The sequence below is a fragment of the Polypterus senegalus genome, chromosome 3, assembly GCF_016835505.1.
Source record: "Polypterus senegalus isolate Bchr_013 chromosome 3, ASM1683550v1, whole genome shotgun sequence".
Classification (NCBI taxonomy): Eukaryota; Metazoa; Chordata; class Cladistia; order Polypteriformes; family Polypteridae; genus Polypterus; species Polypterus senegalus.
In genome coordinates, this window is record NC_053156.1 from 280,576,675 (window position 1) to 280,598,056 (window position 21,382).

Sequence of the window (21,382 nt, forward strand, 5' to 3'; positions counted from 1 at the left end):
CCATATTTACATATTGGATTTGGTGTAAATGCATAAAAGCCACATGATTGTCACCATAATTGACAAAGAACATTTCCGGTGGCTCAACGACATATCTACCTGTGGTAGAAAAGTAGTCTGGTGATAATTGTATATACTAAAGAACTTTATTTAAATACTAAATGACAGGCAGACAAATGTAGAATGAATGCATGAAAACCCTTCCAGACAGGAGTGAAAAAGTTTTCTTCTTGCGTCAACCGCACACAATTTGTTTCACAAATCCATCCATCCATTATCCAACCCACTATATCCTAACTACAGGGTCATGGGGGTCTGCTGGAGCCAATCATAGCCAACACAGGGCGCAAGGCAGGAAACAAAGCCCGGGCAGGGTGCCTGCCCACCGCAGCGTGCACACACACATATTAGGGACAATTTAGGATCACCAATGCACCTAACCTGCATGTCTTTGGACTGTGGGAGGAAACCGGAGTACCAGGAGGAAACCCACGCAGACACGGGGAGAACATGCAAACTCCAACGCAGGGAGGACCCGGGAAGCGAACACTAAATGATACACCAAGTTTCAGTCAGAATTTCAACTTTGCACAAATCATTTATCACCAGCCGACACCATAAAGTCTCAGCTCTACCTCAGTCACCGATTCCTGGTGTCACCATTGGTCACCTCAGACCCTTCAGCTTTAAAGGAACGCAAAGGTAGCTTGCAACCGAGACCTCCAAGTGACACCTGGTCTCACGTAAAGGTCACATGTCAGAGGTGACAGTGAAGAATTGTTACCTGAGGTGGTGCTCTGTCCCAAGAAACCTGTAGGTGTAATGATGAAATTTTGTCTTTAATGTTTCCTGTGTCTCTTTAGGATCATGGGTAAAAGTAATATGTCATTTCTATAGTTTTAATACACAAGAAATTCAAATTTAACATTTGATCTTTTATTGTTCCATGTTAGTTTCAAGTTTGTTAAATTATTTTTACATCTATTCTGAAGCCATTTTGTTTTTTCCTTAGGTGCCACCTTTGTGGTTTCATTGCCATGATGCAACCACCTATTGTTAGGGGGTGTGGTCTCTGAGGTCATAACCTGTGACTCACTAGTGGGAAGGTATAAAGTTCGGCACATTTCTCAGGAGCTTATTAGAAATGGCTTTATAACCTTTACCAGACTGATAGATCTCAATTACTTCTGTTCTCATTTGTTCCTGAATTTCTTTGGATCTTGGCATGATGTCTAGCTTTTGAGGTGCTTTTGGTCTACTTCTCTGTGTCAGGCAGCTCCTATTTAAGTGATTTCTTGATTGAAACAGGTGTGGCAGTAATCAGGCCTGGGGGTGGCTACGGGAATTGAACTCAGGTGTGATACACCACAGTTAGGTTATTTTTTAACAAGGGGGCAATTACTTTTTCACACAGGGCCATGTAGGTTTGGATTTTTTTTCTCCCTAAATAATAAAAACCATCATTTAAAAACTGCATTTTGTGTTTACTTGTGTTATATTTGACTAATGGTTAAATGTGTTTGATGATCAGAAACATTTTGTGTGACAAACATGCAAAAGAATAAGTAATCAGGAAGGGGGCAAATAGTTTTTCACACCACTGTACATTACATACCTCGTCACACACATGGGCATGGGAGACAGCTGAAGGGCTCACAAAGGATAATTCCATGCCAGACCAGGAGGTGGCAGACTGCAGTAATCCTTCCTCTTTTTCATCGGCAGACCAAGCATAGGAAATTTTGCCCGAACTCGATGACATCATTACCAGTTCCGGGCCCGATGACATCACTTCTCCTGTGTTTGCCTCTTATTGTTGTTCTGTTGTTGGATTGAAGTCTGTTGAGACCTGTCATTTGGAACCAATCTTTCATTTTGGGAGCCTGATTTAAGTATACGGGTGGCAGCCCCCAAACCTCTTTCTGTATGTAGTGTCGGTGACTTTACTTTACCCCACCTCCCTGATGTAGAAACGAATCCTGCCCAAATCAAATTTAAAAATTAGAAAAGTTCTTCAGTAATTATTACTTTACCTCACATTCTGGTGTTAAATTAATCCCATTCAAAAAGGACTGGCGTAACCCTGAAAGAGCTAAAAACCTGGGAGGCTTAAACTGGCTTGAGGTTTTAGTCCAGCCTCGTTAAACAACTCCCTGTGTTGCCTTGAATCCCCTCAGAGCATGGACCCTTACATTAGACATCAGGAGGTCTCAGTTTCATCTGAAGGTCTATTTGTATGGGGTTAGTTAGGACATGTGGTAAAGTAATTGTGACCAGAGAAACTCTTGTAATTTTAGTCTCGAATGAATCCCTCATCAACATTTTACAGACTGTGCGTTCACATCTCAGCAAAGATTCTGGAGCCTTTTACCTTCTGTGAAAAGACTGCAAAAAAGTAACTCCCAGGCGAATCGACGTGTCAGTAAAATTCCATCATTTCAGCGATTTGGGCCACACTAAAATTTAAAAAGTTCTCTGGTAATAACTACTTTACCCAGTGCCTGAAGTGGAAAAAAAGATGGATGGCCGGAGATCCTGCTCAGATGGGACGCCCTTTTAAGGAGAAGACCGGGGGAATGGTACCTCCCCCGGGACACAAGAGGGCAGCCCCCTCGGTTTACATCGGGGCCACGGAATTGAAGCTTAGAAGCTCAACCCAGTGGGGGTCCGTGGCCACCGCCAGGGGGGCACTTGGACAGCTCCAGAGTCTGGACATGCAGCACTTCCGCCACACCCAGAAGTGCTGCCAGAAGAGGAGCGGGGTTCTGATGCAGCACTTTGGCCACACCCGGACGTGCTGTCGGATATTAATCTAGGGACACCTGGAGCACTTCCGGGTGCACTATAAAGGAGGCCGCCTCACTCCATTCGAGAGCGAGAGTTGGGAGGAGGAGGACAAAGCTTGGAAAGAAAGATGTAAAGGCGGCAAAAAGGGAGAGAAGGACTGAATATTGTGCTGGAGCATTGTGTTGTGTGCAGGACCATTAGAAACGAAAATGTGTGAATTTTGGACATACAGTGTCTGTCTATCTGTGTCTGGAGCCTTATCTTCTGCAGCTGGTACTCCTCGCTGTACATGCCCGATAACGGCGGTGAGCGGTATCTCTGAGGTTCGAAGGCATGCTTACATTCGCAATTTATCTTGCAAAGCAGGGATTTTTTTCCCCTTGGAGGTGCTAGCAGACATGTTGGTTTTAGAAATAAGAGTTGCTAATGAGGTCCATACAGACAGAATGCACCAGTATACTGAAATGAATTATCATCACTCAATAGCAAGAAAAGGGAAATGTCTGTATGGAGTTCCGGTGTGCACTGGCCCACTTTAAGCACTGACTATAACCCACACCTCCTGGTGTAAAACTCATTTAACTTCATTCGAATTTGGCTTTAGTCACTTCCTTTCTGTATACTCACTCCGAGTCATCTCATGCATATGAGCGTCTAATAAGACCAGGTGTCACCACAAGGCCCCAGAACTCCCACTTAAAGTCACCAAAATGGAACCCTCGGACAAAATGATAAAAGACATATTTTTACGTAAACAGATGCTCATCTCATAGAACATTTATTCACGTTGGTGTGTTGTGTCCTAGAGGTAAATATCTTTACGACGAGGGTTTAAGTGTTCTTTCCATGCAGAGGAATTCATGTGTTTGTTTTCTAAACCTGCTTTATTTCAAAACAGCTTCAGTGAAGACTCTGTGATGGCCTGTCATTCCCATCCAGGGTTTCTTCCTGGATCGAGCCGTGTCATGACCGGTTAGTCACAGTCCCCTTGTAAAACCGAACAGAGATAAGTGGGTTCAAAAAATGAGAAAAGTCGGAATTAACATAAGCCACCTATTTATAAAAAATGTGATGATTTACTTCATGAGGCAGAAGTACAAAGTAAACAAGAACTGTTGCTCCAAATACTTGAAATATTAAAATATGTTGTGACAGATGGCCAGGGCCATTACCCGACTGGGTTTAAGGACTGAGGGAACTATACTGAAGTCACTATCTTTCCCAAGACACTAGAGGGCAGCCTCCCTGGGTTGCTACAGCAACACGGAGCTCCGCAGGGCATGTTGGGAGTTGTAGTTTGGAGCAGCCCTGTTGGGCTCCGTGGGTAACGCCAGGGGTTCATTGGAGGAACCTGTAATCAGAATATAAGTTTAATGTCACTGTGCTCTGTACAAAAAATTATTTTATAAATCCACTCACATGTGCAGGCCAGATTTAGCACACAGGGGCTCTCAGCATTTAGAACTGCTAGGCAAGCATTTGAAGAGAGAACAGGACAACTACAAAAATGGGCAATGTACTATTTCTGTATGTTAGAGATGAAATTGAATCCTCTCCTTGCCTTTGCTTGGAATGACTTTACCTAAGTAACAGTACAAAAGGCTTGGACAGCAGCCAAACACCTCGAAGCTGACGGACAAATGGGGGATAACGCCATCCGTCCTGAAAACCCTTCCATCGCAGCGACAAAAATGGCAGACTGTGTACATCAAGATCCCACCTTGATAAAATTCTTGCTATGGCTTCCTTGTCTGTTAGGCCACATAAATCGTCATTAAAGAAAGCTAAGTTTTATTCTCTTATGTGATTTCTTACCTCCGTATCACTATGGGAGAGGTATCGCCTTTTTACATTATATCTATATAGTTTTGGGTTACTTAAATGCCGCAAATACAAACAAACTTATTCCAACCAGGGAGTTAGCGACCCTTAGAGGAAATAGAACCACTTCCACCACACCCAGAAGTGCAGTCGGAAGAAGGGTGAGAAACACCCGGAGCACTTCCGGTCTGCGTTGTGCAAGTTCACACCTCACAAGAACTCACTCAAAGTTCACTTCACACAGAATAAAATGAATAAATCCACGTTCATAGTTCACCATTTCAGTTTTGAACTCGTTCGTGTTCAGTTCATTTGGTATATTTTAAGGAGTGAGAATAAATGACCCATGAGCTTACTTTTTCAATTTTGCATGCCTTATATTATTATAGTGATCTTGAATTAAATACAATAATTATGAAGACTTTTTTTATTTAAATACACCAGGGGCAACGACCCGGCCGGAACGCCTTGGAGGACCAGAAGTGGGCGTGTGCCCATCTGGGATCATGTGGGGGCCGCCTTCCTGGTTGCTTTGGGGGCCACGGGTTCAGGGCATGGAAGCCCCACCCTGTAGGGGCCCGTGGTCACCGCCAGGAGGCGCCCCAATGCCTTGGGAACTTGTGGGCTTCAGCACTTCCGCCGCACCAGGAAGTGCTGGGGGGAAGATTTAGATGGATACCCGGAGAGCTGCCGGGGGAACATCCGGCACTTACGCCACGCTGGGGCGTGGCCAACGAGGGAATGCCGGGAACTACCTGGAGCTCATCCGGGAGCGTATAAAAGGGGCCGTCTCCCTTCATTCAGGGCTGGAGTTGGGTGGAAGCAGGACAAGGCACGTGAGGAGTGTGGAGGCGGCCCGAAGAGAGGCATTTGTGAGGCCAGGACTGTGTGTTGGGGTGTGTGCACATTGAACTGGGTCTGAGTGACCATTATTTGTAAATATTGTATATAATAAATACGTGTGGTGGTGAAGAACAACATGTCCGCCTGTCTGTGTCCGGGTCAGCTCCACACCAGCAATAAATACGTATAACCATATATGCTTATATCCTCATGGTCAAAAAAGAAATTAAATAGATGCAAGTACAGATATACATTACTGCTCTATTTCCAACTGTGCGACACAAATGGCGACTGTGGAACCAGCGAGTAGGTGAACTAACATATTACACTGCCGGTCAAAATTTGCGTCACATATTGCATGTCCAATGGGGAAAAATATAAAGTGGCCTCACGAAGTCCAACGTTTTCCTAAAAGCGAAAGCGGAGCTTCACTGCGTGCTCGTGTCAGTGGGGTGCAGCAGCTTAAGCACAAGCAGGCAGACACGGACAGTGCCAATTTGATTTTACGTTATTTTTTCCAAATACAAATACGAAATAAAAATGTATAAAAATCCACTATTTGTGCTAATATGAATACCGTATTTGGATTTGGCTCCGCCCCTACATTATGTTTAATCTAGACCAAAACCAGACCCAGAATGTCACCTAAAACTGAACTCGCTCACATTCAAGTTCTTCACTTGCAAATACATTACGTTAAGTTCAACGTTCTTAGAAACCTGAGCCTGTTCGACGAACACCGCGCTCTTTTGAACGAGTGCACTATAAAAGGAGCCACCTCACCACTAGTCAGAGAGCCAGAGTCGGGAAGTGGCGGACAAACCTTGCAAGGAGGAGTGGAGGCGAAGGCGAGAGAAAGGATTGTGTCTCTTATTACTTGTATGCTGTACGGTACTGTACTGTGAGGTAGGGAGCAACAGAAAACGCTTCCCCAATGAAGGATAAAACGTGTGCTGCATTGAACTTGTGTCTCAGCCTGTCTGTGTCGGGGTTTTGGAAGCGGTACACCCCCTGGAGGTCCACAGTGTGCTTCAGATTAAATGTTTAACGTCTAAATCTTCTTGATAGTAATAGACATTTGCCATTTTTCAGTTTCTAATAAAGGTCCATAGAGGACTAGAAAAGTTTCCCTAGGAAAGGATCAAAAATAACATCACATTTATAATCACTGAGCTTGAAATAATCTTAAACGATACCCCATATGCCTATGTTTGATATTTCTTATTTTTAACTTTATCCTGAATGACTCTTAGAGGGGCAGAACCACCAATAAAGAATCTGATGTCAGAAATACGATCATATTCGAGATCAGCAACTTCAAGCTAGCATAAAAAGGTAAAAGTTTTGTGAAAAAAAGTAACTTTGACCGCTCATATCCTATTAGGGGGTGAACCCCTTGGGGTCAGCTGATGTGGCATGCACAGTTTTTAATAATTTTGTTCTGAAGACACCTATTCTTTATCACAATGCTGCAGTAATTTCCAAGATGGCCTAATAAAGGGGTTTTCTGGTCTGGAGGGCCAACCCCAAACAGCTTGATATCCCGCATAAATAGAAATCAAGATGAGTCAAACGGTATATCACATGTGGGGGTTTTCTTGTACTGTTGAGTCAGGAAGCGCTGGACAAAAAAGAAAGTGAAGTGATTTCAAAGCATTCAAAAGTAATTCTTACGAACACAATAAATGAATAAAACACACGGCTAATCGAATGGTGAAAATTAAACAGGAATCTACGTGTGCCCCTGGTGTTGTCCAACCTAATAAAAGGATAAGTGTCTGTGTGTCTGACTGTATGCCTGCCCGTTTGCTGTGTCTCTGTGATTCCAAAAGATGGCGCATCACATAATTTATAAAGGGTGGTCCAGATCTAATTATGCAATTTTCATTACGCTATAACTTATTAAGTTTATTACATAGAAAATCGCCCGAAAAATCCCGGACCATTGAGGAGTGTGCGAACCGACAACATGAAGAATCGTCTTTGCGCCGAACTGGAATCAAAGTCAACATCATAAATCAAAGTCATCCAGACGATCTGGATCTGCATAATTAGATCTGGACCACCCTGTAGTAATAAAATGCATTGCATTTGTCGTTCCAACAGATGGCGCATCACAAACATTAGCACTGCTTTCAGAAATCCCATATCAAATGGCATATAACAGAGACATGGTGCACTGCAAGTGTTAATACTGAGGTCTATGTTGATTACTTAGATTTCAATCCGTCTTAGACTAGTTAGCATAGCTAGTTATTATTATATGGCCAACATGTACCCGGCTAGCACCAGAGTCAGAACTTTAACATTGCCCGACCCTTTGCTATATTAAGACTGGCACATCATTCTCTCTCCTTATTTCACACATGCTCATGTAATGCCCATCTTCCTGCATTATGGTACAGCATGAATCAATCACAGCAATGCCAGAAATGCTGGAGGCCCCAAAGACAAACAAAGCCCAACAAAAAAATAAACGAGGGGGAGAAATTAAGGAAATAGCAAGCGTGAAGTTCCAAGCCCTCATTTCTTTGATGAATTTCCCCTTCTCACGATTTGCTGTTGTGTTTTTGCCCTTCGGCTCCACCATAATGTACAGGCAGTGTGTTGATTGATTCGCTCAGCACCGTAATGTGAATTGCTTTGTAAAGCACTTTGTGGTAATGTTCAGTATGAAACGCACTATAAAATATAAAGATGGATGGGCCCCCTTTGTCATTCTCAGCTTCTGTCTGCTCGGCTCGTCCGCTCTGTCACACTCCAAGCTCTATCTTGACATCTTTCTAGATCAGTCTTTCTAATCTGGTGTTGGAGAAATGAGATTGTTTTGTAACTTGTTTTTTGTGGCGGGCCTCAGCCTCAGTTACATGGTCATTCTTCTGATCACCTTGGGCCATGGTCTGCCTCCTTCATCTTCTTTATCACACTTATCCTCTAGTACATCTTCAAGCTCACATGTTGTGTTTCTTTTGGTCTCGTTATTCATCTCGGTTTGTGGCACATTCTTCCTGCTATTCTTTATCACGTTCACTCTTTCTCTGTGCCATTTTATCTGAATTATCCTCTATTTTGCCCTTAGACTCGTTCTTTGTCTTAGCCTTTGTCAAATGTGGCACTTGGTGCCACGGCCCACCTGTCAAGTTGTTTTGCCTGCCTAAGTTAAAGTCATCCCTGATGGAGGATTGCAGGAATCGTCAGGTAGAGGGGTCCTTACATCGGATTGGCTGTCTCAGCTGTGGAATTGCCAATAGGGGGAGGCAGCTTGATGGCTGAGGTCTCCAGGACTCTAAACAAATCCAAATTTATGTGATATCAGTCAGTCATTTTCCAACCCGCTATATCCTAACACAGGGTCACGGGGGTCTGCTGGAGCCAATGCCAGCCAGCAAAGGGTACCAGGCAGGAACAAACCCTGGGCAGGGCACCCACACATCAAGCACACACTAGGGACAATTTAGGATCACCAATGCACCTAACCTGCATGTCTTTGGACTGTGGGAGGAAACCCACACAGACATGGGGAGAACATGCAAACTCCTATGTGATATCATCTACTGTTAAATTCTGCTCCATATTTGTAATATTTTTATTTTACTACTATATTGTGTTGAGGTTACTTGTGTTCTGTTCTGTGTATTGTATTGTATTGACCCCCTTCTCTTTGACAACCACTGAACACCCAGCCAACTTGGAACGGGGTCTCATTTTGAACTGCCTTTCCCAAGGTTTCTTCCATTTTTTTCCCTACAAGGGTTTTTTGGGAGTTTTTCCATGTCTTTTTCAGAGATTCAAGGCCAGGGGGCTGTCAAGAGGCAGGGCCTGTTAAAGCCTATTGCAGCACTTCTTGTGTGATTTTGGGTTATACAAAAAAGAAAAATAAATTTTATTGTATTGTATTGTATTGTATTGTATTGTACTCCGTACTTCTAAAATTTTTATTTTTATACTGTATTGAGGATTTGTTCTGTTCTGTGTATTGTATTGTACTGTATTGTATTGACCCCCTTCTTTTTGACACCCACTGCACTCCCAACCTACCTGGAAAGGGGTCTCTTTTTGAACTGCCTTTCCTGAGGTTTCTTCCATTTTTTCCCTACAAGGGATTTTTTGGGGAATTTTTTCTTGTCTTCTTAGAGAGTCAAGACTGTCAAGAGGCAGGGTCTGTTAATTAAAGCCCATTGCGGCACTTCTTGTGTGATTTTGGGATATACAAAAAATAAAAATAAATTTTATTGTATTGTATTGTATTGTATTAGCCTAAGACTCCACATCCACTGCCAGTCTCAAACTTGCCAGTCCTCTCTCTCAGTCACTGGATTCTTTTTTTCTCAGTCTTATGTTGTGCCTCAGACTCTTAGATCTCCTGCTTCATCACACATCAGTCTTATAACTCAGCCTCACACTTTTGGACTGTAGGGACCGCCACATCTTAATTTAATATTATACTGTGGACAATCTACAGTAGATGACTAGGACGGACAAACTTCTTGGACTAAATGGCGTATCAGACTCGCCTCGTCAGCCATCTCCTTTAGGGACCTCCAGTCACTCTCTATCTAGGTGGCATCATGTCAATCAGACTTGGTGTATGTGAATGAGGGTTGAGGAAAAAAATGGGGAATCTGATTAGTATTTTGGGAGTGCCCCAAGTCACTAGAGGGCAGTGTGGGAGCACTGTGCTCTTTATGTAGGCTTCTCAAATACATGGGGAGGGGGGGGGTGTTGAGGGGCGACCTGTCTGGCACACACCAAGATGCTTCTATAGGGGTAGAGAAGTGTGAGAGAACTCTGAGCTGGTATAGGAATCTTTGAGTATGGACTTCTACATGGCACCTGGGTCCTTGAAAATAATTCTCAGGAGTTGGGCTAGAGTGAACTTAGCTGCCATATATACTCGCTGTGGAGGCTGGCCCACACACAGACAGGCGGACACATTCATTTCACCCACAAACACGTTTATTTACACTACCAAGTCACAAGTGAACCACAAAAAACCCCAAAGTCCTGGCCACACAATGCCTTCTTCAGACCGCCTCCTTCTCTCTTCTCCAGCTCAGTCCAGTCCACTCCACTCCTGACTCTCGCCTCGATTGAAGGGAGGCGGCCCCTTTTATCCTCAACCGGATGTCCTCCAGGTGGGTTCCGGCAATCTTCCATGGACACACCTCCGTGTGGCGGAAGTGCCGGCTGCAATCCCGGAAGCACTCCGGGTGTCCCTGCTCTTCTTCCCCCCAGCACTTCCTGGTGTGGCAGAAGTGCTGAGGTTCAGGGCTCCAAAGGCATGGGGGCGCCCCCTGGCGGCGACTACAGGCCCCTACTGGGTTGAGCTTCAAAGCTCTGTACCCGTGGCTCCCAAAGGAACCAGGGCGGTCGCCCCCAGATGGTATGGGGAAGGCGCAAGCCCTCCTCCGGTCCTCCTAGGCATCCCAGCCGGGTCGCCACCCCAGTCACCTCTGACATCGCGTATAAGTCAGGTCTTGAAATCCGAAAAATCAATCATAAAATCAGACCCCGACTTATACGCCCGTTCAAAAATACGACACAATTTTTTTTTACATCTTCTTGCTTCCTCCAATCTCGCATCAGTTTCTCAGATACATTGAATTTTGTTGCAGTAGCTCAGTTGCCAATATGGTTCGCTACTTCAACGACGTTTAATTTAAAACCAGCTTCATGTTTTGTTCTGATCGAAAGCTCCATCGTAGATAAGGGATGCTCTTACGATGAAGGTATATGAGGGTGTGAGATACAAAAACACACAAATCATTGCAAACATCGTTTCAGAATAGTTCAGGTATTACCTTGTGGTCACGTAGACACAATACATAGAAAAAAAAGGCCGTGTGCTCTGTGGTTACTCTCTCAGGTGGGCGTTAGTGTATCATAATCTCTTGGACCAATAGATTTGACCGCATTCGACTTATACGACCGACATTACAAAATACCAGAAATTATACGGTAAAATGAAGCCCCGACTTATATATACAATATTTATAAGATAGTGTAATACAAATAGTTAAGTACACTCACCTAAAGGATTATTAGGAACACCATACTAATACGGTGTTTGACCCCCTTTCGCCTTCAGAACTGCCTTAATTCTACGTGGCATTGATTCAACAAGGTGCTGAAAGCATTCTTTAGAAATGTTGGCTCATATTGATAGGATAGCATCTTGCAGTTGATGGAGATTTGTGGGATGCACATCCAGGGCACGAAGCTCCCGTTCCACCACATCCCAAAGATGCTCTATTGGGTTGAGATCTGGTGACTGTGGGGGCCATTTTAGTACAGTGAACTCATTGTCATGTTCAAGAAACCAATTTGAAATGATTCGAGCTTTGTGACATGGTGCATTATCCAGCTGGAAGTAGCCATCAGAGGATGGGTACATGGTGGTCATGAAGGGATGGACATGGTCAGAAACAATGCTCAGGTAGCCCGTGGCATTTAAACAATGCCCAATTGGCACTAAGGGGCCTAAAGTGTGCCAAGAAAACATCCCCCACACCATTACACCACCACCACCAGCCTGCACAGTGGTAACAAGGCATGATGGATCCATGTTCTCATTCTGTTTACGCCAAATTCTGACCATTTGAATGTCTCAACAGAAATCAAGACTCATCAGACCAGGCAACATTTTTCCAGTCTTCAACTGTCCAATTTTTTTCCTATTTGTAGTGGAGATGAGTGGTGTCTTCTGCTGTTGTAGCCCATCCGCCTCAAGGTTGTGCATGTTGTGGCTTCACAAATGCTTTGCTGCATACCTCGGTTGTAACGAGTGGTTATTTCAGTCAAAGTTGCTCTTCTATCAGCTTGAATCAGTCGGCCTATTCTCCTCTGACCTCTAGCATCAACAAGGTATTTTCGCCCACAGGACTGCCGCATACTGGATGTTTTTCCCTTTTCACACCATTCTTTGTAAACCCTAGAAATGGTTGTGCGTGAAAATCCCAGTAACTGAGCAGATTGTGAAATACTCAGACTGGCCCGTCTGGCACCAACAACCATGCAACGCTCAAAATTGCTTAAATCACCTTTCTTTCCCATTCTGACGTTCAGTTTGGAGTTCAGGAGATTGTCTTGACCGGGACCACAGCCCTAAATGCATTGAAGCAACTGCCATGTGATTGGTTGATTAGATAATTGCATTAATGAGAAATTGAACAGGTGTTCCTAATAATCCTTTAGGTGAGTGTATATGCACTTACAAAAAGAGGCACGTGGACATCATAGCACAGAAAGAATGATACATATTGGGTGCACTGCTGTGTAGAGGGGTGCAAAAGAGCACGAGAGTGGAATGGATTGGCGACGCGGGGATGCACATGTATGAGGGGGCATCTGCACGTGAGACTGTGTCAATTTTCTTATTTATTTTGTCTTTTGTATGAAAATGTGCTATAGAAATAAATATTGTTGTTGATTTAAAGGGGTGGAGTTAAAACCTGTCGAGAGACACGCCAAAAGGTGAGGATTCAGGCATGTGATAGAACGACAATCAGGGATTTGATGATTTGGTGTTCTTGGATTGTTGTGTGGAGCATCAGGTAACATAAGGAGTGCGGAGAATCGTGAAGTTCCTGTAGAGTGTGCAGAGCCTGAGGAACATGAAGGGCGTGCAGCGCTTAAGGAACGTGAAGAGGCCGAAGAGCTTGCTGAGCAGGAGGATTATCATTTCGTTTTTGTTTCAGGGATTTTCAATGTGAGATCAGATCTGCTGAGCACGAGAGCAGTGACAACAGACAAATGTGTCCGACCAGCTCTGAGTCATCTAAAGAGTGAAGTGGGTGGTCAACATTTGGACTGGATGATCGAGAGGGAATGGAGATGTGAGACTTTTTCCAGGGATCACCAGAGAGAGGTCTGAATCTGCTGAACTCTGGAGCAGTAAGGACAAAGGAATGTGTGCAAATGCCTTCGAGTTCTATAAGGAGTGGGGTGGACCGTTGACATTGGGTGTGGATGATTGAGAAGGAATAGAATTGAGAGATGGAAAGGATTTCAGGGAGAAGTCTTCCTCGTAAAGAGATGGAGGTGTTTTCTGGAATTACGTCTGTAAACTATGGGCTATAAGAAAGGTTAATGGCTGGATTGATGCCTCTCTAGATTTTAAGAGTTTCTTAATTCCTAATCATTTCAGTTTTTCCTGGTATTAATAATTGATTATGTACTTTACATGTTTGTTTTCTGCCACTTGTGACTTCCTAACTATTTTAGGAAACTCCTACGCACTACTAAAGTTTGATTTTGGCACAGAATTAATAAAAGACCTACTTTTTCACTACTTTTGTCGTGGTTGGTGTCCCTCATTCTCTCGCTGCTCCTTAGTTTCATGAACTGCAAGATGTCCAGAGCTCACGGTTACACTGGGGTTTGAAAAGGCATGGGGTATTACAGGGTCTTCTAGAAGTTGTTAATTCAGCTTGGAATCAGACTGTGGAGAAGGGAAGGGGGCACGGGAGGGACAATGGGGTCTGGTAGAAACTTTTATATTAGTAGGCCCCCTGAGGCCTTTGGGATTTTGTTCTTTTTACCATTTTGTCATACTTGGTGCTCTCCATGTAACGTTAATCCTTCCATATAAAAAAAATCTTTTTGGTTTTAGACTTCCTGCAATGATCTGACTTTTGATTTTAGTTTTTTGCAGATATTCTTCAGTTTATAATAATATTCTAAACTTTGTTTTGGGGGTTTTGGAGGCAGATAAGGCAGATAATTAAGGTTATTTTTGTTCCAATGCATTTGAAAGATCTTTAAAATGAAATGCTGTGTCCCATAGTGCCCCCTTGTTTATCTTCTGGGCACCACCATTTTGGGACTGTTCTGTTGACGGTCTCATAAATTACAGAGATAGAACTGATAGGAAAATGGATGGACCAAGTGATGCAAATCTAAACAAAGTCAAAGTACGCACGGGTTAAAACCAGGAAAACAGGATTCACTAGAAGGTGAATCAGAAATGCTAACCAAAATCGTACTGATAAAGAAAATGTGCAGTGGTTCATTTATTTGGGGGTTGGGGATCACTAAAGAAGAAAACTTCTCTCAAGAATTACACTTTTGTTCATCCAGAAACTTGGACAATTCTAGGAGGTGTCTCATTGGTTTGAATACCATTGTACGAATGAAACAACAGCGGCATGATTTCCAGTAATCACCCCTAATGACCCGTTGTGGCATCCTAATGATGAAGAAACAAAATGGTGTTTCAACATAAACAAAAATAATAAGTGCTCAGATGTATTTATTCGGAAACAAATTATTTATTGCAAACCTCAGAAGACAATGAATCCAGAGGTGCAACAGCCCATGCAGAGCTTTGGCTGCCTTAATAATTTTTTCTGCATTGATCTCTGTCACTGGCTGTTTTCTCCATCCTCTCACTCATCCTGCACTTCCTACATCCACCACTTTTTACTTTTTCATATACAAAGTATAGGGAAAGTATTGTAATCGTCCAAAAATTTGATGTCGAGATTTTGATGAATCTCGACGTTTACACCTCCATGACTTTCTCGTATACGAAGTACAGGGAAAGTATTAGAATTGTCCAAAAATTCCACTTTGAGATTTTGAGGAATTTCGACGTTTTAGACCTCCCTGAGTCCGAAAATTCCATTTTTGGAATTATGTCAGTGTGTGTGTGTGTGTGCGTGTGCAAAAACAATAATTTGAGTACACTTTCGCTTAGATCAACCAAATTTGGCATATAAGTATTAGGTACAAAGCGTAGATTTCCAACAACTTTTGGGCAATTTCCGCTAACTGGATGTGGTACTTTACCTTTTATTCTTGCAGCTGCAGAGTCCTATGTGTTCAACTTTATTTTTAAAATTGTTCAATATATTATTAATTTGATTTGATTTGTTGTTGATGGTTCTTTAATGTACGAGGGATGTTCCAAAAGTTTCTGCACTTTTATATTTTTGTTGAAAACAGTGAAGACGGGAGGAGTAGTAACTGGGCGTTAAAAAGTTGGTATGACGCTGGGAAAATTGCATCGCAAACGAAGGTGACTACGTAGAAAAGTGATGTCATTTGTTTTTGAATTTCTTAATAAACAGAGTTAAATAAAAGGGAGGAAACTTTTTGAACGTCCCTCGTACATAACATGAAAATATCATTATTTGCGGTTTACTCCTCAAATATCCATCCCCATATTTGAGTATACGAGAAGGTCTAGGAGAGACCACTCCCAATTTTTTTATTAAACAAAAATATTTTACTAATACCTGAATTACATTATTATAATATGAAATGAGTTGCCATTTTTTAGGAATAAACAATAACCAGTAATTACTAAAATACAGAACTTGTCACTGCAGATATTTTTGCGAACAACAAAAACTGCTAACTACTCCCAGGGCTAAAATATTACTTTTTAAAAATAAACATTGAATGATTAAGTATTTTTGAAAATAAAAAATTGAAAGAAATTTTTAAAATGCAGAATTAGTCGCTGCAGACATTTGTTCATAATTACAAAAGCTACTTGGTTATCCTTGAGATTCAGCACTGGAGTGTTTCCATCAGCGACAGCCACATTTAACATGAGAGGAAATGCAAACACGTCTTCTCTCCACATACAACAATCAACTCAGCAGAAAACACAAAAGCCTCGTGTAGGGTGGTGGCAGCAGTCAGGTAAGCTGCGAAGGAGTGGCCGGCCCTGGCACCTGTGCGTGTCTGATGTAGGGGTATCACTGTCATCATTACAATCCAGTTTATTTTTGTATAGCCCAAAATCACACAAGAAGTGCCGCAATGGGCTTTAACAGGCCCTGCCTCTTGACAGCCCCCCAGCCTTAACTCTCTAAGAAGACAAAGAAAAACTCCCGAAAAACACTTGTAGGGAAAAAATGGAAGAAACCTTGGGAAAGGCAGTTCAAAGAGAGACCCCTTTCTAGGTATTTTGTAAAAAAAGGGGGTAAATACAACACAATACACAAAAGAGAACACAAGTAATCCTCAATACAATATAACAGTGCAAGAGAAATATTACAAGTGCAGAGCAGAATTCAACAGTAGATGATATCACAGAATACGATTAGACTGTCACATCTTTGCCATTATACTAAAACTCTAAAGTTCTGTATGGCAGTGAGCCATGTAACTTTCCTTTCTTGTTTTCTTGTTGGTTTCTTACCATCAGCCCATTCCAATTCTAATAACAGTTTAGTAGCTGAAATGCGCTGCTGTGTGCTGATAAACGTGAGCAACCACTAAACCCGAATTGCTGTGCGTATGTGGGGCATCCGTCCGATCACTCTCTAGTCGAAGACATGATGTGGATACTGGAGATACATTTTAATGCCGGCTGTAAATGTCATTTAGCTAAACTTTATAAGGTGTGGCAGATGGCTGGGTGTCTATCCCGGTTGGGACACCCTTCTGAGGAGAGAGGACATGTCAACAGCAGCATCTCCCCTGAGACAAGAGAGGGCAGCCTCCCTGATTTGGTTCAGGGCCACCGACACGGGGCACATGGACAGCTCCAGAGCCATGGCCTGCAGCACTTACACCACATCCGGAAGATGATTGGAGAATACCTGGAGCACTTTCAGGTGCCGTATAAAAGAGGTCGCCTCACTCCATTCAGGAAGCCGGAGTCGGGAGGCAGAGATTAGAACTTGTGGTAGAGGAGTGAAGGTGGCCGTAAAAGAGAGAAGAAAGAAGAATAAGAATAAGGAAAAGAAAGAAGGACTGTGAGCTTTTTCTGGCTGCTGATTTGTGCACTGTGTGCTGCAAAGGCAGCGTGTGTTTTGAACATTGGGTGTCCTGTGTCTGTCTGCAGTCGGGCAGATCTTCCACAAAGGATACAATCTATATATGAAGTGCCTTTTAAAAGAGGGTCTGGGTTACAGCTGATAAGTAACGTGTTTTGAATAAGGATGACAAGTGTTACGTTAAAAAGATTCAGACCATGGCCCTTAAGTTTGACACTCCTGTTATAGCTTGATTGTTAGTGATTTAAATAAGTGCCTGCTGTATTATAATTATTTAATTCGTCTTGTGGTTGTCTTGGAAGTTTACTGGGCCCACTAGCGGTCTGCAGAGACCACCCACAGTTGAGGGTCTAGATAAACTGAAGAGTCAGCCCCAGCTATGTCCTCTGTTCCAGTCATATTGTGGGTCTCTATATTAACACTTGTCTCGTCTCCCATTAGCCTCAGGGTCTGCTGCTCCTCAGCCTCAGTCACAGCATCATTTTCCTTCCCACATTCGTTCTGTCTGACTTCTGTCTTTGATGTCAGCAAATGTTCATGAGGACAGAATTTTAAAGATGGTACAGCAAGCTGCAGCCTACATGAAACACAGGACCAGCTGGGCACTTGATTTCCTCCAGATCACTTGGGCACACAGTCTACCCTTCTGCCTTCACAGCAGAGAGGTGGCACAAAGCACTAACCATGACAAGACACCCCCGGCTCCCTCCCCACCCCTGCAGTGTACTACAAATACAAAATGGACCAATGCAACTCACCCCCTGGAACAAGAAGTAGAAAGAAAGGCAAAAGAAAGAGCTCACCTCCCCTCAGCAGCTTAAGATGGCTCCTTGGGTAGAGGCTATGGGGGCAAAATGGAAAGAGACATAAACAAAAATGTAAGGGCCATGATAGGTGACAACCTCTCATTAGTCCAGAGATGATCAACACCTTGAGAAGATACTGCTGCACAGTAGATTAGCACCCTGAGACCAGAACCCTCAAAAGGTGAGGGCAAGAATAGGAGAAGCAGCCATAGTAATATACAGTCATATGAAAGTTTGGGAACCCCTGTTAATTCTTTGGATTTTTGTTTCTCATTGGCTGAGCTTTCAAAGTAGCAACTTCCTTTTAATATATGATATGCCTTATGGAAACAGTAGTATTTCAGCAGTGACATTAAGTTTATTGGATTAAAAGAAAATAAGCAATATGCATCATAACAAAATTAGACAGGTGCATAAATTTGGGCACCCCAACAGAGATATGACATCAATACTTAGTTGAGCCTCCTTTTCCTAATCTAACAGCCTCTAGACGCCTCCTGTAGCCTTTAGTGAGTGTCTGGATTCTGGATGGAGGTATTTTTGACCATTCTTCCATACAAAGTCTCTCCAGTTCAGTTAAATTTGATGGCTGCCAAGCATGGACAGCCCGCTTCAAATCATCCCATAGATTTTTGATGATATTCAACTCAAGGGACTGTGACGGCCATTCCAGAACATTGTACTTCTCACTCTGCATGAATGCCTTTGTAGATTTCGAACTGTGTTTTGGGTCATTGTCTTGTTGGAATATCCAACCCCTGCGTAACTTCAACTTTGTGACTGATGCTTGAACATTATTCTGAAGAATTTGTTGAAATTGGGTTGAATTCATCCGACCCTCAACTTTAACAAGGGCTCCAGTCCCTGAATTAGCCACACAGACCGACAGCATGATGGGACCTCCACCAAATTTGACAGTAGGTAGCAGGTGGTTTTCTTGGAATGCGGTGTTCTTCTTCCACAATGCAAAGTGCTTTTTGTTATGACCAAATAACTAAATTTTTGTCTCATCAGTCCAAAGCACTTTGTTCCAAAATTGATCTGGCCTGTCTAAATGAGCATTTGCATACAACAAGCGATTCTGTTTGTGGCGTGAGTGCAGAAAGGGCTTCTTTCTCATTACCCTGCCATACAAATGTTCTTTGTGCAAATTGCACTGAATTGTAGAACGATGTACAGATACACCATCTGCAGCGAGATGATCTTGCAGGTCTTTGGAGGTGATCTGTGGGTTGTCTGTAACCATTCTCACAATCCTGCGTATATGCCACTCCTGTATTTTTCTTGGCCTGTGTGGTGTTGTAGGTCCACAGCTCTCTCAGCAAATGCCATTTTTTTTTAAAATAAATAATCACCGCGCTCACGGCTTAGCGAGGGGGTGTGGTGGCTGTAGCGGGTCTCAGGGCGATCTGTGGTGTGAGTGCACAGGTGAGAGACTGCCCACATCCGTGAATGTTCCTGGGGCTGCTAATGTGCTTCAGCTGCTATGCCCTCTCAATATATAGAAGCGTGAGTTGGCTAGAAGAGGTAGAGAACAAAAAAGGAAAAAAGGAGAGAGAAAGAACGACGGAGGTGGCTGGAGAAAGCAGGACGCAGGAGAAAGAAAGCCGGTATGAGAGACAGAGATAGCGCGAAGGAGATCGTGCAAATGAGTGAGAGCAGGCTTGAATGCAGCTGGACTGTGGGCCCTAGCGAGGTGTTTATCTAACACCTAGGGCAGTTGATTGTAGTCGCTCCCGCTGAGCATTTGGAGAAGAGCGTGAGTGACTAGTGAGGGAGGTGACTCGCCGTGGAAGACAGTGGGAGTGAGGAGACTTGAGCAGGTAATCTCCAGTGTGGGAGTCCTGGCCGTTGGAGGGAAGCTAAGTCCCCGTCTGGGATGAGTGCACGACTGAAGCTAGGATCGGAAGGCCTCCAGACCTGTGTGACTGAAAGAAGGTCGGCTGCAGAGAGAGCGTCTCGCCTTCTGCAGGACCCAAACGGGAGAAGCAGGTGAGACGCTAGTGTAAAAGAAGCACCGGGCTTGTCATTGTTTTAAGACTGCTTCCGGCAACGTTTTAACCTCGTTCTAAAGGATTTTTTTTTTTTTTGCATTGTTTTAGACCTCCACGTTTGCTTTAATGGATTATTTATTTAAGGAATGACTCTCTTTGAGAAGCACTGCACTTATTTATTTGAACCTTGTTTTGATGATTGCTTTAAATAAAAATACTTTTATACACCATCCCCTTGCTCCATTGTTATTGCCTCACTGTCTAGCTCATCGGTAACATTTCCGACGGTGTAGGGTTCAAGGGCTCCCGAACAGCAGATGGCAGCATGGAGCCGAACCCGCATCGTCACAGTCTGCCAGACCTGGTTTAACAGCAACTGTGCCTGTGGCCTTCCATTTCCTGATTCCATTCCTTACAGTTGAAACTAACAGTTTAAACTTCTGAGGTAGCCTTTTGTAGCCTTCCCCTAAACCAGTGGTCGGTAAACCGCGGCTCGCAAGCTGCATGCGGCTCTTCAGCCACTTGAGTGCGGCTCTGCCACAAATCGATTTCGACTATGTGCGGGTGAGCGGGGTGTCAGTCGGGTTGACGTAGCACAATAGTGATGGGTCATTCTTGAACGATTCGTTCATTTTGAATGAATCTTTAATGTAACTTGGGAAGAACGAGTCATCTCGTGGGAGTGATTCGTTCAGTCGCGCATGCGCGTTTGCAACTTCCTATAGTTTCTGTATTGGAATTGATTCACTTGTTTTGAGTCTTCGGGTTTTTCGAGTCATTCGTTCATCATGTGACAGCCCCATACACTTAATCAACTCAGTCTGAGCCGGAAACAGAATTGATTAGTTCATCTCTCGAGTCTTCGGGTTCGAGTCGTTCGTTCATCCGCGTGACAGCCCCATAAGCTTAACCTATGCAGTCTGAGCGGAAACAGAATTGAACGAAATGACTCGAAAAATGATTCGTTCATTTTGCTGAACGAGACTCAAAGGTCCGAGTCGGTAAAATGATCCGAACTTCCCATCACTATAGCGCAAGTGGGCACAGGATACGCGGTGCGGAGGAGGCACACGCGAAAAACGCACGACTTGAGCGAGAGCAAGAGAGTCACAGTTTGTCCGTCAGTGTGTACAGTGGTCAGTGCCTGGCGTGCCGGAAAGTCTCACGCGAGTGACGAGAGTACCTTAAGCGCATTAAGCTACTTGTATCTTTCAACCAGCTGCAGATCTCACAGGCATTTTTGGCATCAATTTAATAAGTTGTTCTAACTTTGTGTTGCTGCTTTTATTGTTATAAAACGAAACATGTTTTTAGGTGCCACCTATTTGACATGGCTACAAAGAAGAAGCAAAGAAAAACGGAAGACGAAAACCGTGAATTTAAAGTTGAATGGACCGAA

General features: G+C 43.4%; 1 protein-coding gene across 2 annotated transcripts in view; it reads right to left on the reverse strand.

The window, feature by feature from the left end:
* The window catches only part of LOC120526234 (chemokine-like protein TAFA-5), an 87,267-nt gene that overhangs the window by 6,561 nt on the left and 59,324 nt on the right, over nt 1-21,382 (reverse strand). The window contains exon 4 of one of the 2 annotated variants that reach the window (XM_039749292.1): nt 17,987-18,024. The exons of the other annotated variant lie outside the window; for it this stretch is intronic. Within the exon in view, the coding sequence (XP_039605226.1) occupies nt 18,001-18,024 (24 nt within the window). The 3' untranslated portion in view covers nt 17,987-18,000. The remainder of the gene's footprint in view (nt 1-17,986; nt 18,025-21,382) is intronic. 2 annotated transcript variants of the gene reach the window in all.